Genomic DNA, 15,716 nt, shown 5'->3' with positions numbered 1-15,716 from the left:
CTCTGCTGACCAGAAAATCTGCAGATTTGGCCTCAACAAAATAGTCACATCAGTGCCATTAAACACCTTTTACTCTCTCTCTCTGTGTGTGTGTGTGTGTGTGTGTTTGTGTGTGTGTGTGTGTGTGTGTGTGTGATGCAGTGAGTGCGGGTTGTAACATGCTGTAAGACTGTGCTCTGTTCTTTTTTCTCCCAAATTGTTTTATGAGATGTATGCCGCAGGAAATACAACGTGTATATGAATGTCTTTCATGCAACATGACTATTTGAACTTCAGATGTCTATCTCTGTGTAAAAATTTTAGAAATAGTCAGTAATGATCAATGTTCAACAAAGAACGAAATCTGCCAGTGAGAAATAAATACATGTAATTCCAGACATTCTTTAAACGAGACTTATTATCTTACACAACTCTGCTTCTTGAGTGCATTTTTCCTAAAACAAAAACAAGAGAAAAATACCAATTAAGGCAGTGCTATTTTGCAATCCAGTGCTCCAGATCTCATGACATCTACCCTGAACTTCCCACTTTTCCCACGTGTGTGTGCAGCGGGTTTGATCACAGGAACGGCAGCTGTGCAGGTTGATTGAGAGATGTGTGACAGGCAACAGTGTTGATCTATTGTGTCATTGAGATTTGACCAGCGCAGGTCGGGCAGGTTTCTCCTCACAGTTAAACAGATGAGCGGTGGCCAGTGTGGATGTGCCTCAGGATCTGGGCTCCGTCAGGGCTTAGCTGTTCAGTCTGATTCATCTCCTCACCTTGACTGCAGAAGTCAGCTCTTGAATAGCGTGCGCAGCGGCCCTGGGCTAGCCAGAGGATACGGCTGTTTCTCACTTAATTGGATTTCTGAGAAGTAAAAAGAAGAAATTCTTGGCATGAATTAGAGAGGTTGTGGTTTTGATATAAAGGCTGTGATGCTGGTGCGGTCTGGTCCTGAAACTCCAGCCAGGGGTTCCTCTCTTAAAACGTTCTTTAAGCAATCGTGCTAATTCAGTAATATAGAAAATGATGATCTACCAGGGCGAAAGACACACATTATTGGTGAACTTCAGTTGTCCTTGAGCACCTCCAGACCGTTTCAAAGACACCGGGTGAGAGAGTAATTGGCTGGTCGCCCAAAGGAGTCTCACTGGTTAGGCTTGTTTAGAAACCTGTTGAGGACCAAAACAGAACACAAGCTGGTCTTCTCAACAGGGTGTTCCAACTGTAACGCCAAAAGACAGAAAACCAGCCGACATGTTCTCAACTTCAATCCACAGCCGATTTTTCACTGTCATCTCACCTGGGCTTCAGCCAGACTCCCATTACACGAGAACTGGATCTGGGAGACGTGTGCGTTCTTGCACCCTCAGCACATTTACTGACCGCACTTGATTGTTTGCAGTTCCTCAAACGCTTGTGAGAAGTTGAAGTACACCAACCTCCCTAGCACCCATTACACACACACACACACGCTTCTTCGACTTACCTATTCATCATTTTTTTCCCGTTCTTAACTCTGCCCTTTCATATTTTTCCCATTTTGTAAATCAGCTTATGTCCAGATCCCTGCATTTGCGCTGCTGTGATATAAACTCTGGTGAAGCGTTGCGGATCCAGGCCTCGCTGCCCTTTCCACAGCGTTTTTCAGCGTTTATTCATGAATTGATCAGCGCACACTCATGCCACTGCTTTCCGCTTTGATGATTACCTGTGGAAACGCTTTCCTCTCCTGTACGGGAAGCATCATTTTTATTCATATCCTGACATTTCACGGCTACTGCCATATGAACACATCAAACTCTTTCCCTTTGCGGCATGGAGAAGACAAATATTGTGTTTTTTAAGTGACAGGTAATCGCGTGTAAAGTGGCACGGTGGCGTTTTATTGTCGGAGAGAGATTGTGGTGAGTAAAAGTGAGAATGTGGCAGTGTCGCGAGCGGGCGCCACACGCGTTCGTGGGTAATTATATGCTGCCGACTCGCGTCTTCTGTTCTTCTCCGCTGTAAAATGGTGCGGAAGGAAAGCGTGGGGACAGGTTAAACTACAGAGGAGACGTCTCATCAGTAAAGCAGCCTGCGCTCTCTCTCTATCATCAAAGTCTGTGTTTGTTGGGAGGGCGGGACGACTCCAGGCCCGGTGTGACATCATCATCAGCTCCAGTGTGGTGGGACTGTGAGCTCCTGCAGGGGGCTCTTGATTGTTTGTGCTTGACAATGGAAGAAAAGAGAAAGTGTAAATCTAGTTTGTTTTCAGAATCCTGACAGTGCTTCAGCTGTTTTAAAAACACCCCAGCCTTTTCACAAGCAGCTTTACAGCAGAGCGAGGCGATGCAATAACCTCACACTCTGTTAATGTCCATTCTTATGTCCTAACTCATAATTAGAAGTGGACAAATTGGCCATCTATTTGCTGATGACAAAAAATAATAATAAATAAAAAAAAATGTTTTTAATATATATTACATACATACATTTTTGGCTGCCTAAGCAGTCTGCCATCGCTCATCAGTGTCGAAGTGATTGGGATGGCTGATCAAATTAAAGAAGCTGAGCACAAATTCCAAAATACTTCCTAAATACTTCCGTTTTAATGGTGATAAAGTGTGAGGTAAGCTAAAAGTAGCCAAAAATCTCTTTTGTCAAATTTAGCTGTTTTGAAATGTAAATAGCCTTTAAAATGTATGGTATTTGTGTAATTTATAGTAGTTTTGGCATACACTGGAAAAAAAGTTGGCATGGAAACAATTTTCTCTCAGATATTGATAATCATGTTTTACAATTAAAGGTATACTTTACCCAAAGATGACTAATTAATGACTCATGCCCTCATGTCGTTCCAAACTCTTACGACCTCTGATTATCTTCAGATGTTCTAGATGGAATCTGAGATCTCTGAACCTCCCATAGACAGCAAGGGTCCTGACCTGAACAACGTCCAGAAACGTAGTGAGGAAATCTGTAAAATAATCCAGGAGGATGAGGGAGCTCTCGGAATTCATTCAAATGAGCTTCATTTGTGTTCGGAAGATGAACGGAGGTCTTACGGGTTTAGAACGACATGAGAGTGAGTCATTAATGACAGGATTTTCATTTAACTACAAAGAAATGGCAAGTAAGACATGAGCTAAACATGATATTTTCAAGTTGAAAGATTGCAATAGTATTTTCGTGTTGAAATGCATTACTTTACTAAACTCTAGTTCTCTTGCTTTTACTATTACAAACTTGGTATAATGTTGATTTATTTGAATTAAGTGATTTAAAAAGGTAAAAGTGATAATGTTATCTGTACAGAACTCCTATATTGAGTTAATCACAGTCAGAGCTGAATGAGGGTCATTGGCTCTCCTCTGCAGGGGTCATTGGATCTGTTTAGAGGCTTGCTCTCTCTGTTTCGCTCTCGTCCCACACCTCAGCGAGGGTCTGTGTTCAGCTCTGTGTGAACCTCTTCAGCAGTGGTTTGTGAAGGCTCAGAGATCCACCCGTGAGACTGAAGACCGATGCGAGGCTCTGCTGGAGCAGGGCAAAGGTGCGGAGCACATGTCCGTGGTGTGTGTAGTGTTTCGGGGTTTTGTGACAGTGCTTTCATCGAGGGGTTGAGGAGTATTGGGACAGTCTCTGAAGGTGTTGCTTTCAGCTGTTTTAATTTGTGGGAAATCCATTTACAATGTGTGCGCTTTTGACATTTTGCTCTGAAAGCAGAAAATAATGTTGTGCCCTTCAAGAAGACTGCTTCTCCCTTTTCACAGGAATGTGTCCACTCGATGATCCACACAAAAATGACCTGAAACATCCGTAAAGCTGTGGTCAAAACGCTCTGTAGCTGTGAATTGAAGCACTCGAGCGCAGCGGTGGAAGTGACACGTATAGTTTACCTACAGACAGGTGTCAGCTTTTGTCATTTCTACATAATTGCACATTTTGTTTTAGGCGAAAGTGAGAGAAGCCATTTAGCCGTCGTCACAGCTGTCTGTGGGGTTTTGAAAGTCACAGAAGTCAGAGTCCTTTGGGGTTTATCTCTTTCTTCAGCACCATTGACCATCATATTATGCTATTATTATTATTATAATATTATAGTGGCTGCAGTCTTTCACGTGTAAAACTGTGAAACCAAGGTCATTTTTAGAAAGTCGTGGAGAAACCTGAGTTTACTTTTACACTAGCATTAGTTTGTCTTACAGATGTTTTGAGGCAAGACTATAAAAACAACCCAGAGTATCACTCTAGTTAATGTGCCTCTGAAGCAGAACAGGGCTTTAAAGGGTTTATGCTTTGTAAAGCTCATAAAGTAACCATTATTGAGTTTATGATTGGTTGTCTGTCACTACGCTGACCTTCTAGCAGCATTTTGGCACTGCAAGGAGTAAAAACTGCTTTCACAGTTAGAAGTGTAGGTAAAAGAGATGAAACAGCAGATCTTAATAGAGGAGAACAGAATGGAGCAGATCTGAACATAATAAAACAGCACTGCAGATCTGAGTTTCTTCATGCTGATTGGATCATTATCTGTATTTGTCAGTTTGGTTCTGGAGCTGATGGGCTCATGATTGATTTCATCACCTCCCGCTGTACTGTTTTCCACATCTGGCTAGTTTGCAATATCAGGAGTCGATTGAGTTTTAATTTGAGAATTTGAGTCCTGCTCTTTTGTAGGGACTGTCTCTGTCTCAATCTCTATTAATAAGTGTTTATGAGAGTGTGGGGATGGGGTTGTTAACCTGTGTTTATTGGGGGCTGTGAATGGGCTTTGAGGTTTTATCAGACACATGAGTTATTTTATGATGTAAATGAAGAGCGGGCTGTTATTTCATTAGCCAGGCTGAATCACCCCGTCAGTGTCCTGGCAGCGCTGCTGGATGCAGGAGCCGTGCTCGGGCGTTCCTGAATCATTAAAACACTGAGCACCACAAGAGATGAGCGGCCGGCAAACGCCACACACTCACTGGGGTCTGACCGATATTCGCTGCGTAAGGCAGTGGGATTGGGCAGATTTGGACAGATGACTCCTGTCCTCGGCACATAAGCGGGCGTTGTTGTCCTCGGGCCAACTATCCGCAGCTATTCCGGCCCTCGGCAGAGCCAAGCGCGTCAAAGACAGTCAGATGGTGTGTGGAGGTGTCTGGTTTGTGATGCTGGACAATATTATGTGTGTGTGTGTGTGTGTGTGTGTGTGTGTGAGTGTGGGCAGACGCGCTGCGAGGACGGAGCTCAATTTCCTGTGCTGTAGATAAATTAAACGCTGCGAGACGATTCGTGGGTGTTGTATTTTGTCTTGAATTTGAAGGTGTTTTGCTTTGGTTTCGGGAGTCTCTTTGTTTAGTGAAGCAGTTCAAATCACACACACACACACACACACACACACACTGGCCTTTCACAGAGGCTCTAAAGACTATGATTATAGGTAAAAATGAAGCTCATTCTCGGTTCAGGTATGGGGAGGTTTAATCAGATAAAAACTGTTGGGTTCTGTTGATTATTTTCATAGGAACAGAATTCAATGACATGCGGTTAAAGTAAGATTCAGTGATCTTACAGTCGGATGAATATTACTGAAGGGAATGGAAGATAAAGAACAAAAAGCTAATTGTTTTGTTGTGATATTTGTACTTTTAAATAAAACCCACCCACAGCTGTTTTTGTGCAATATTTGCCTATTTTCATGCTTCTGACCGATTTGAACAGAAATACACTAAATATGATTTCATGATGTTGGCAGAGATTTGAGGCTCAGCTCATAATGTAACTTTTATTAGTGCTCTTGGATGCATGAGAAGTGACATGTCTTTTAGTTTTGTGGGGCTCAAGTGATTTCAGTATGACATTAGCAGTCCGTGACAGCGGCGTTATTAGTCTGCTTTATTATCAGTCAGATGAAGTGTGCCATCATTTCATTAACACACTCAATCCAGTCTGTTTGAGTTGAAACGTGTGTTTTACTCGCTCAAAACTAAATCTACACCACATTGGCACAGGATATTCCCTTCAAATTCAGTTATGCTTACATAGAGGAATCTGCAAAAGGTGCTTGTGTCTCAAAGTTGAGATCATTGTGATTTTTGGCGCGACACAGTCTGGCGTAGAGATCGGTAGAGCGATGAGGACTCATTTCCATGTGTAACTTTGGGCTGGTGTCACAGCCCTCGCTGCAGAGATACGTTTGTGTGTTCTCTTGGGAAGCTGCAGATATTTCTTTCCCAACATTATGCAGGGCCGTTTAATTAACACCTTCATCTGTCTGGATTTGTGCTCTCTCTGTGAAATCACTGAGAGGTTGTAAAGGTCAGTGGATGTAAAACACGGAGCGTCTGACCTTTACACAGGTGAGAAAACCTCACATAATGAGTGCACTGCTTCAGAGTCACTAACAAGTTCTGAGTCAGTCATGACGGCCTCTCAGACAGTTTTTCAGAAGATCCTTCAGATCAGTGTCCAGTCTGGAGATGGAGATGTCGGCGGGTAAGATTCTGTGTTACTCTCCCTTACCTCAATGGTGGACTTTATTATACTAACTGTTTTCATGAAGTCCTTAAAGATGCAGAAATGTGCATGCCTCAGTTCCCCATCTTTTGGCTTATTGTTAGTTTGTAGAGATCAACACAATCTGTCATACTTTACTGAGCCCATACAGCACCACTCCGTCAGTGCTCCTTAAAATACTGCAAATGAAATATATATGTATATATATATTTGTTAAAAATGTATTTTTATTCATTTTTAAGTTTATTTTTAAGAGATAAAGAGCCACCTGCTTCAGCATTGGAAATGTACTGATATTTGTCAGCCAACAGAGAACTGTAGAAACCATGCATGAGAAAATGAAACACACACGCACACACACATCCACACACACACACACGCGCACACACACACACACAGAGCGGTGACAGATCGTCCTGCTGTCTACTCTCATGTCTGTTCAGACTGCATCAGCTCCCATCTGAGCCCACACACACACACACACACACACACACACACATGAACACTCAGTGAAATGCATGTACTATACTGACAGCATATAAATACATTTATATTCAACTATATAGAATTATATTCAATTTCAAATTTTAGTGTCTTTTATTTGATGGATCATGATGGCAGAACACCAGAAAATAAAATGCATATGCAGTGAAAATATATTTATTGGATATGCCATGGAATAATTTGGCATAATTAGTCAAAGTGAATTATGGGATTATTTATATCTGGTCTCAAAGCTTGTGTTTTACTAATGCAATTCATCAGTTGTGTAAATTTCTTTGAGTTGCAGTTCAGTAGATTCATCATGCTGTCATTTCAATGCAAACATCAATTCAACATCCTGTGGGGAGTGAACAATACACACTTACACTTAAGAGCTGAATAGGGGAGCCGGTTTCGCCAACCACACACACACACACACACACACACAAACACACACACATGCACAGACACACACACACACATTCACACACACCAAACACAAACACACACACACACAGACACACACACGCACGCACACACACACACACACACACGCATGCACACAAACACACACACACACACACACACCAAACACAAACAAACACACACACGCACAGACACATACACACACACACACGCACACACACACACACACACCAAACACACACACACACACACACGGACACACACACACACACAGAATGGCAGCAGGATCTGACACACTCTTGATGGGAACACTGTCCTACACTGTATGTTGTAAGTGTGTAATACACTGCTGTTTCTGTGCACTAATAAGGGTATGAATCAGGGATGATTTATGCTTGGTGCAGGTCTGTGCACTGGAAGAGCTTTATAAAGCTCTGTTAGCTGGTCTTTGACTATGTACTGTACTAGTACTCACTGTCACCCTGGTTCACCTGCAGTTTTCAGAATAAGACTGAGCTATCTGCCATCTCTGTAAATGAGTAACAATGTCCGGTGCGGCGCTGATGTAAGAACATGATCGCTGACTTGAGGAACACAAACAGAGGACGCTTGATATGAGTGACCTACAGCACTAGATTCAGACGTGAAGACCGTGTCCTGTCCTTCTGTCATGAGCTAAATCAGTGGGGCGGTTTAATCTCACCAAAACATGGTACAGTCATCATGGTGTTAGATGGTACTATGGTACTTTGATGTGATCATCATTTCATGTGAACCTTCATATTCATATATCATGATCATATGCAAAAGTATTCATATGATAAAGTAAAAAAGTATTCCTTCCATAAGTTTGTAACTAAACAGTGTGTTCAGATTGAAGCTGTAGGCTACTAGAAAACGTGTGTTTGGTTGGGTTTAATAGTCACTGTCTCTGTATTGAAAACATTGTGTTGTCTTGTCATTCACAGTGCTAATAAAGTACATTTGTGTTGGAGTTGTAACATGTATATAATGATGCTCTGTTCTAGGCGGCTGCACGTTTGATGATGGTCCAGCACAGTGTGACTACCAGCAGGATCCTTACGACGACTTCGACTGGACACACGTCAGCGCTCAAGAAGTGCCCTACCTGCCCTCTGACCTGCCCCAGGGTGAGTCCATCAGACGCCTGCTCATAGCCGGACTAAACTAGATTTACATTTATTTAACGTCCTCGCTAACCTGAGACAGTGCGGCCAGTCTTCAGTTTGAGCGAACACAGAGAGAGAGAGAGGAGACGCGTGGTTTTATCTGCCCTTGGGCTTGTTTAAGCAGTAAGGCAGATTTAGGAAGGTTTTAATGGGCTCCTAACATTTGAACAAATTTGCAGCGCCGTCTTATCGTCTCAGGCTAAAAGCCATTACCGGAGAACTGAAGAAGTTGAGAGAGAATAGGCAGGTAACAGAACATTAATCTTCCTTCACCCGCTCTCGCTCTCCGAACACTCCTCGGATGGGATCGGAAAATACTTCTCCATTTACATGACAAACTGTGTGAAGGGCCGGAGGGGGAAAAGGCTTTGGTCAAAGGACTGTCATACGTGACACAATTAAGCTTTCTGAATGTGCTGCTGAAAGAAGATGCGAACAAGAGCATTGCAACCTTCACTGTTCACCTCTCTGATGCTTAATCACTCGTTTTCAGACAGCAGATTCTGCTCAGGAAAATTAAAGCATCTCACTCTCAGCTGAAGTCACTAACAAATAAGATATTAAGAACTTTCCGTCAGGTATTGTCTCGCTAGAAGAGGACCTGAAGGAGAACATTGCAGTTCTTATGATTATAGCGGAGGTGCCCGGCTAACTAACACCTTCAAGCAAACGAATGGAACAAAATGATCATTTGATGTTTTGTGATTTTGGCTTCATTTAAAAGGCATACGTTCGTCAGGCTTGATTTCTGACTGTGTTTCCTGGTGTGTGTCCTCGTGGGCTGAAGTCAGTATTAAGGGGACTCTCATCAGACTTGTCCCTCATGGAAAGTTATAATAGAAAAAGAAATAGGGGAAGAGAGAAGGATGGACAGGGAAAAGACTGAGGGATGGACAGAAAGAGACAAAAATGGACAGGGAAAAATAACTGTGGACAGAGAGATGGACTGGAAACGAGACTGGGAGATGGACTAGAAGAGACATATGTGGACAAAAAAAGAAATGTGTACAAAAAGTTATGCAGGAGTAGATAGAACAAGAGAACAAGACAAAAATATGAACAAAAACATTTTAAAAGTGGATAAAAAGAGGGATGAATGTGAATAGAAAATACAAAGATGGACAGAAAAGGGCAAATGTAGACATAAAATGGACAGGAAAAGACAGAAATATGAACACAGAAAATAGGGCGTGCTAGAAGGGAAATAGAGATAGATGGACAGCAAGAGGGAGAAATGCAAACAGAAAGATAGACAGCACAGAAGAAAAGGTAGAAAGAGAAAAGAAAGTCATGGACAGAAAAAGACATAAAAGTGGACCAGAAAATGGACAAGAAAAGACAAAAAGAGAGAAGAATGTAAAGGGGAAGAGATTGAAATATGGATAGAAAGATAAACTGGAAAAGAGAGATAAAAATGGAAAGGATGAAGACAAAAAAAGACAAAACAGATGGACAGAAGACAAATGTGGACTAAAAAGGATCATGAGTTTATACTGGTTTATTATCAGTTCACTGTGGTCCACTCCTGCACTGTCTGCAAGAACAAATGTTTTATAAAATGACGCACAAAGCACAGTGTGTTTTTCCCATAATTCCACACATTAAGTGACGCTAGCTGCATGGCTTGACGTCCCAGTGCTTCAGGGAGTCGTTTGGACGGTGCGGCTCAGTGACTCGGTGTAACAGTAAGTGAGCACAAACCCTGGAGAGGATTCTCTACACCTACAGGGACACATTTGAGTTATGCTGGATTAGCACAGACCCATTAGATGCTAGGTTTTGTTTTTGTTGTTTTTTGTATCATATCCTGAAGCCTGAAGGGGTGGTCACACTGATAGTGTTCTTGTTTTAAAGCGACACAGCCGACAGCGACTACCAATGGGAGTGCAGACACTGAAGGTCATGTGATCCGCCTCCAGACAGAGTGTTACTGATGTTTACTGGCTTTCAATCTACTAGCAGCACTTTTGATTTGCAGGTTATGGATTTGGGAAAATATTTTATTGGACTGATTTTAAATGTAAAAGTAAACACACCTTTATGGTGAAAGAATTGTTGGAATTGTTCTACCCAGAACTAGTAAAGTTGAGTGGTGTTCATATGGAGATGGAGCTCTCTATAAAACACCTCAGATGTAAAATTGGCACGTCTCAGCTGAGGGCCCTTAGATCCGCCTCGGGGATCGACCTCTGAAACATGTGTGTGCCACAGAACACCTGCCGTTTTAAACACACCTAAATCTCCAGCTGTAAAACCCGTTGAAGTCGTCACCGCCACTGTTCACGTTGAGCTCCTGGTCCACTTGAGGGACCGACGCTGTTATCTGGCTTTGGGAAGCATGTGAATGTCATGAAGTTTAGTGCAGTGCACACTTAGCACAGGGAGTAACCCTGACATGACCCAGACAGCACTCCCCCATCCACCCTAATCTCTGCTTTATTTTACTGCCTTATTCTGCACATCCTACACAACACAGAGCTCGGAGTCCGTGTTTTTATCAAGTTATGGGAAACGGTTTTGTAACAGTCATCTACACAGCAGTCAGGTAATCGCATGGATGTAGTTGAGTACACTGCAAATGTTTGCTAAGAAATAGTGTAATAGCATAATATACAATCAAACTTATTTTGAGGGGGTGTGCATGATGTGTGCAATGAGACTGTGGAACCTGTTTGATGTTTTTCATTGATAGCCATGAATTGAGAAATCAACTTTTACTTCAGCTTTTAAAAGATCATCATACTAAAAGAATATCATGCAAGTTTCAGATTTGAAAACATCCTTGTTACTGTAATAAAAGCTTTTATGAACACAAGGCCCAGAGAATGCAAGATCCTGTACTGTAATTGACCCTGCCTCCTAATTATGTAGCCCCGCCTACTCATTCGCACATGACATAGTAGGGAAATAACAGAAGTGCTGCTAAACCAGATCGAGAAACCAAGCAATAAACATATCGTTAAAGATCTCAAAATATCGTACAGTGTCCGGTTGTGGAAGAACACAGTCGCTTCATAACCTTCCTTTGTATGCAAATGTTGGGAATGCGTGGTTGAACTTTATTTTTTATGAAGTTTCAACTAATGTGAGTAAAACATTAAGCGTTTGTTCGCTTCATTTCACCACAGATTACCATAAACACGCATAGAAACCAGCATTTCTCAATCCGGCCTTAAAACCAGGGTAGAAAATAGCCTATTACTTATTGATTTTGACATTTTGAATTTAAAACCATTTTAACATCATAAGCAGACCTCAGATAACAGCCAGTTAAAAATAAGCCAGTTGATGACCCCTTTATGTTCATGTTAAGCTGCTGAATCTTGTCTCACTTTACTGAAGATGGTAACATGTACATTAGTTGGTTTTATTCAAGTCAAAATATTATTCAGTATCACCGAATATAACTAAAGCAAACAAGATTTATGCATTAAAAAAATATAGTGTAAGTATATGTGTTTTTGTGGTATGACCATTGCATGGTGGGTACTTGGTATAAAGTTAGATATTTATAGACAGTCCTACGTAAGGAGGTAGTCACTTTTGAATTATATCAGATACAATTTATAGATATGATATATATCTGTAAGATATATCTGTAAGAAATGTGCTTTTGTAGGTCTTGAGCGTGTGAGGATCGCTGGGAAGGACAGTGACAGAGCTTTCCGCTCTACATCTCTTGGCCAGTGTCTGCCTGACAAAAGGGACTGTTCCCGGGAATGTGGGTCACTTCCACGAAGGAGAAGTTAAATGAGAGCGCTCTTACAGAAGCCCAGCAGTTTGGACTGATGTGTGCTGCAGAGGCGGCGGGGGCAGGTTGAGATTCGGCTGTTAGCGCGGAAGAGTCGCGTTAGTGTTGTGGGAAGTGTGACAGCCATCTTGAGCGTCTTCTGTCAGCCATCTTGTTGAGAGTGTTAGCACCGAGATAGTGTTTGGATAGCTGCTGACGCCTCTCATCTAGCCTTATTTAGATAATGACTACTATGCATTTCAGTTCTGTCGGTTTATCCAATGGAATTCTTCACATTTGTAGCAGTTTCTGCCAAAAACGATTCACTGCGGTGAAATCATAATAAATCAGTGCAGATCTCCTTCTGTCAGTATAAGAAGCTTCCAGAATTGGTAGTTTTGTTTGCACATTTTATTGTAATAGCGGTAACCCTGGATTTATGGTAAAATGGTCGTTAAGGCTGTGTTGAATGGCCCAAAATGGCTCTTTATGAATGCATTTCATTTGTGGGGTTTTACTGTGCAGTTTTTCCTCCGGTGAAGTCAGTGTTTTCTCTGAGCAGCAGATGAGCGGAGGGGATCTGAATGTGAATGTCCACATTTTACATCACTGCCAAAAACCCAGCAACCCGTTTCAGTTATTCACATTTCATGAGCAATCAAAGAGCGCTCGGATGGGATGTGTTTGACAGGTCAGCTTCCTCTCTTAATGTTCAGAGATTACAGATCAGCTTATATTTTCACAAAACTGCTCATTTAAGCTGTGCCTTTAGTCATTCAGTGACAGAGTCTTCCATTTAAGACCCCTGCAGATTATAGGACGTAAAATCACAGTTAAATGAATCGCATTTTCAATAATATATGAGGGTTCGTTAATGATCAGTCTCACCACTGATGTGTAGTTAAATATGTTGTTGTTTAGGGTTTGTCTCGGCTTGTTTGAACGGCATCTATACAGGCTTAGCCAATTACAGCACAGCTCATTTACATATTTAGAAATCTTAAAGGTTTTGTAGCAGAAAAACTAGTTTTTTTGTTAATATACGCTGAATATTGTGCAAGAACATTGTAAGTGGATTTCACAAAGTCGACTGCTCCACAAGTGTAGATTTGGCTCGGCGAGGTGTTTTCTGATTGCTCTGGGTGTGTCTGTGTGGTTTTGGCACGATTGAGGCTGCATTCTGCACAAGTGTGTAACAAGAACACTAATGTGCTGCACATTTCACATTGACTGAAGATATGTCTTTGTGCTCACACTGAACTCCTACACTCTCTGGAACGAGAAACGGAGGTCTGTTTTACATCAAATCATCAATAACTGATGTCATGACTGGTGGTTTCCTTCTCCGTTACTCACTTTCTTGTTTCTCAATCTCTTTCTCTCTTTCTTCTCTAAATAGTCTCAACCTCTTGATTTAAAAGAGCTGAATTATGCGCTGTGAAAGGTGGAGACCTGCAATTGCTATCTCTAACTGATTTACATTAGTTGTATTCATTCAGTGTAGCTCTTTTTGATGATTTTCCCCAGAAGTCTTGTGATAATGTTTTGTGCTGTAAAACAGTGACGGTTTAAAGAACGGGACATCTTCACCTGTGGAATGAGCAGCAGATCAAACTGGAGCGGCTCTGTTTTGTTGTTATTTTGCTGTGCTTTATTGAACTGTGCTTTGTATTATAAATTTTTTTTTTTTTGCAGCGTCTATCTTTTTTAAAAACTGCCCCATTTCCCACTGTGTGTGAGGCAGCTCTGGAAATTGCTGTCTTTTCAAGCTCACAATCTGAGCCGTTCTTCAAAGACCCCATGCAATTGCAGTTTTGTGGCTTTTAGTCCATGTTTATTAGCGTTGCAGTCATCTGTGTGCTAGTGTACTTTTAGAAGATTGTACTGTAAGTGGATTTCTGTGATGACATCATATTGCACGCAGATTTCTGTCCAATCAAACGCTCTCTGGAATGACAATACTACTCCTGCAGTACGACTGCCTGTAAAAACTGTTTCTCAGATAACTTGCAGCAATGAACCTTACAACCCTAACAAAAAGAACAGTTTTACCACTGGCGAACGGTTCTCTGGCAAAACGCTGACAGATATCCGCCATTACTTGGCAACAATGGCCAATCCATGCATCACAGCCGTTCACTGAAGACAAGTCTGAACATTCATGTCATTTCAGTGGTGTAATGAACAAACATTCAGTGAAGTCGAACACATTTCTCACTCACAAAACATTCCAAGTGCTTTTTTTGAACAATTTGGAAGAGAGCTCAACTGGTGTCTATTGTGATGAATGCAATCATATAATGCATTGTGAAAAACAGTATTAAAAAGCTGTAGTGTGTAATTTATTTGTGTGTCATTAGTGGTGTGGTGGTTTAGTTCTCTGTCCAGTGTTGGACAGCATACTAACATAAACCACAGCTCTGTACTCGCTAAACCAGCCTCAAATCTGAGCTTTGTGGATCTGAACTTGTGCTCATGTGTTCTTGTGGCTTTGAGAGCCAGCCAAACTCACTCGTCTAATATGTCGAGCCTTCTGTCGTCTATCCTCTGTTGCTCTCATCGTTTTCTTCTTCGTTTCACACTGAAGCGATTAATGAGCACTTCACACAAACCTTCTCCAGCAAGTTCATAAGGAAGCACTTACATAAATCAAAAATTGCTCATGAACCCATTTCATTATCTGCCAGTAACTCTTGGCTGAATGCTAGTGCCATCTGGATTCGCGGTTTGGTTCACGCGACCAACTTTTGACCTTTCGGTTTGCCTGGAGAGTTTGTGAGTAACGAGTGTTTACCCAATGGGCGTTTATAGAGGAAACGGTGGGACACACATACCTTCTGACATCCACGCCGCTGTTCTCACCTGCAGCCATTAACGTCTCGCTGTGAGCGCCACGCTTTCCCCGGGAGTGTTTCAATTACTCCGGCAGCATTCACAGTTCACTTGCCTGAGTTCATAGTTTAACTCCCTGTTTACACAGGCTGTATTTAGCTTTATTACATGCGTAATACTTGATTGCGGTTGGTCAATGGTGTCATTCTGTGCTCTAATATTTACTGTTTAATTGGTTGTCTCAGTCAGGTGATTTCTCTGTAACTTTGCTAGTTTAATCTCTCTCTTTTTTTTTTAAATCTTAAATATTCATATCCACTTGGAGCATATCCAAGTAATAAGCAGAATAATGTGCATTATTACAAAATAAAGCCCGGTAGGGTGATTGAAATGGAATACTAGTGTACTGCATACTACCACGAATAGCAGAAATAGTTTATAATTTCTTTGTACAGCACTCTGTTGACAATATACTTGGTATATTCCCTTTATACAAAAGTAAACACACTATATAGCAAAAGTCACCCAAATCCATTTTAATAAAATACTTACAAATTCAGTTCAGTAGCTACTGACACTTTGAGAATCATAAA

The 15,716-nt window shown here is 41.6% G+C and overlaps 1 protein-coding gene across 12 annotated transcripts in view; it reads left to right on the top strand.

Annotated features, from left to right (window-relative positions):
- Positions 1 to 15,716, top strand: part of LOC113063443 (protein tyrosine phosphatase receptor type K) — a 155,931-nt gene that overhangs the window by 35,196 nt on the left and 105,019 nt on the right. For all 12 annotated transcript variants that reach the window (XM_026233833.1, XM_026233832.1, XM_026233834.1 and 9 more), the window contains one exon: positions 8,400 to 8,522. In XM_026233833.1, coding sequence (XP_026089618.1) covers positions 8,400 to 8,522 — 123 coding nt within the window. The remainder of the gene's footprint in view (positions 1 to 8,399; positions 8,523 to 15,716) is intronic.

The sequence above is a fragment of the Carassius auratus genome, chromosome 45 (assembly GCF_003368295.1).
Source record: "Carassius auratus strain Wakin chromosome 45, ASM336829v1, whole genome shotgun sequence".
Classification (NCBI taxonomy): domain Eukaryota; kingdom Metazoa; phylum Chordata; class Actinopteri; order Cypriniformes; family Cyprinidae; genus Carassius; species Carassius auratus.
Note: the sequence above shows the minus strand (reverse complement) of the source record. Positions and strands in the feature narration are given on the sequence as shown.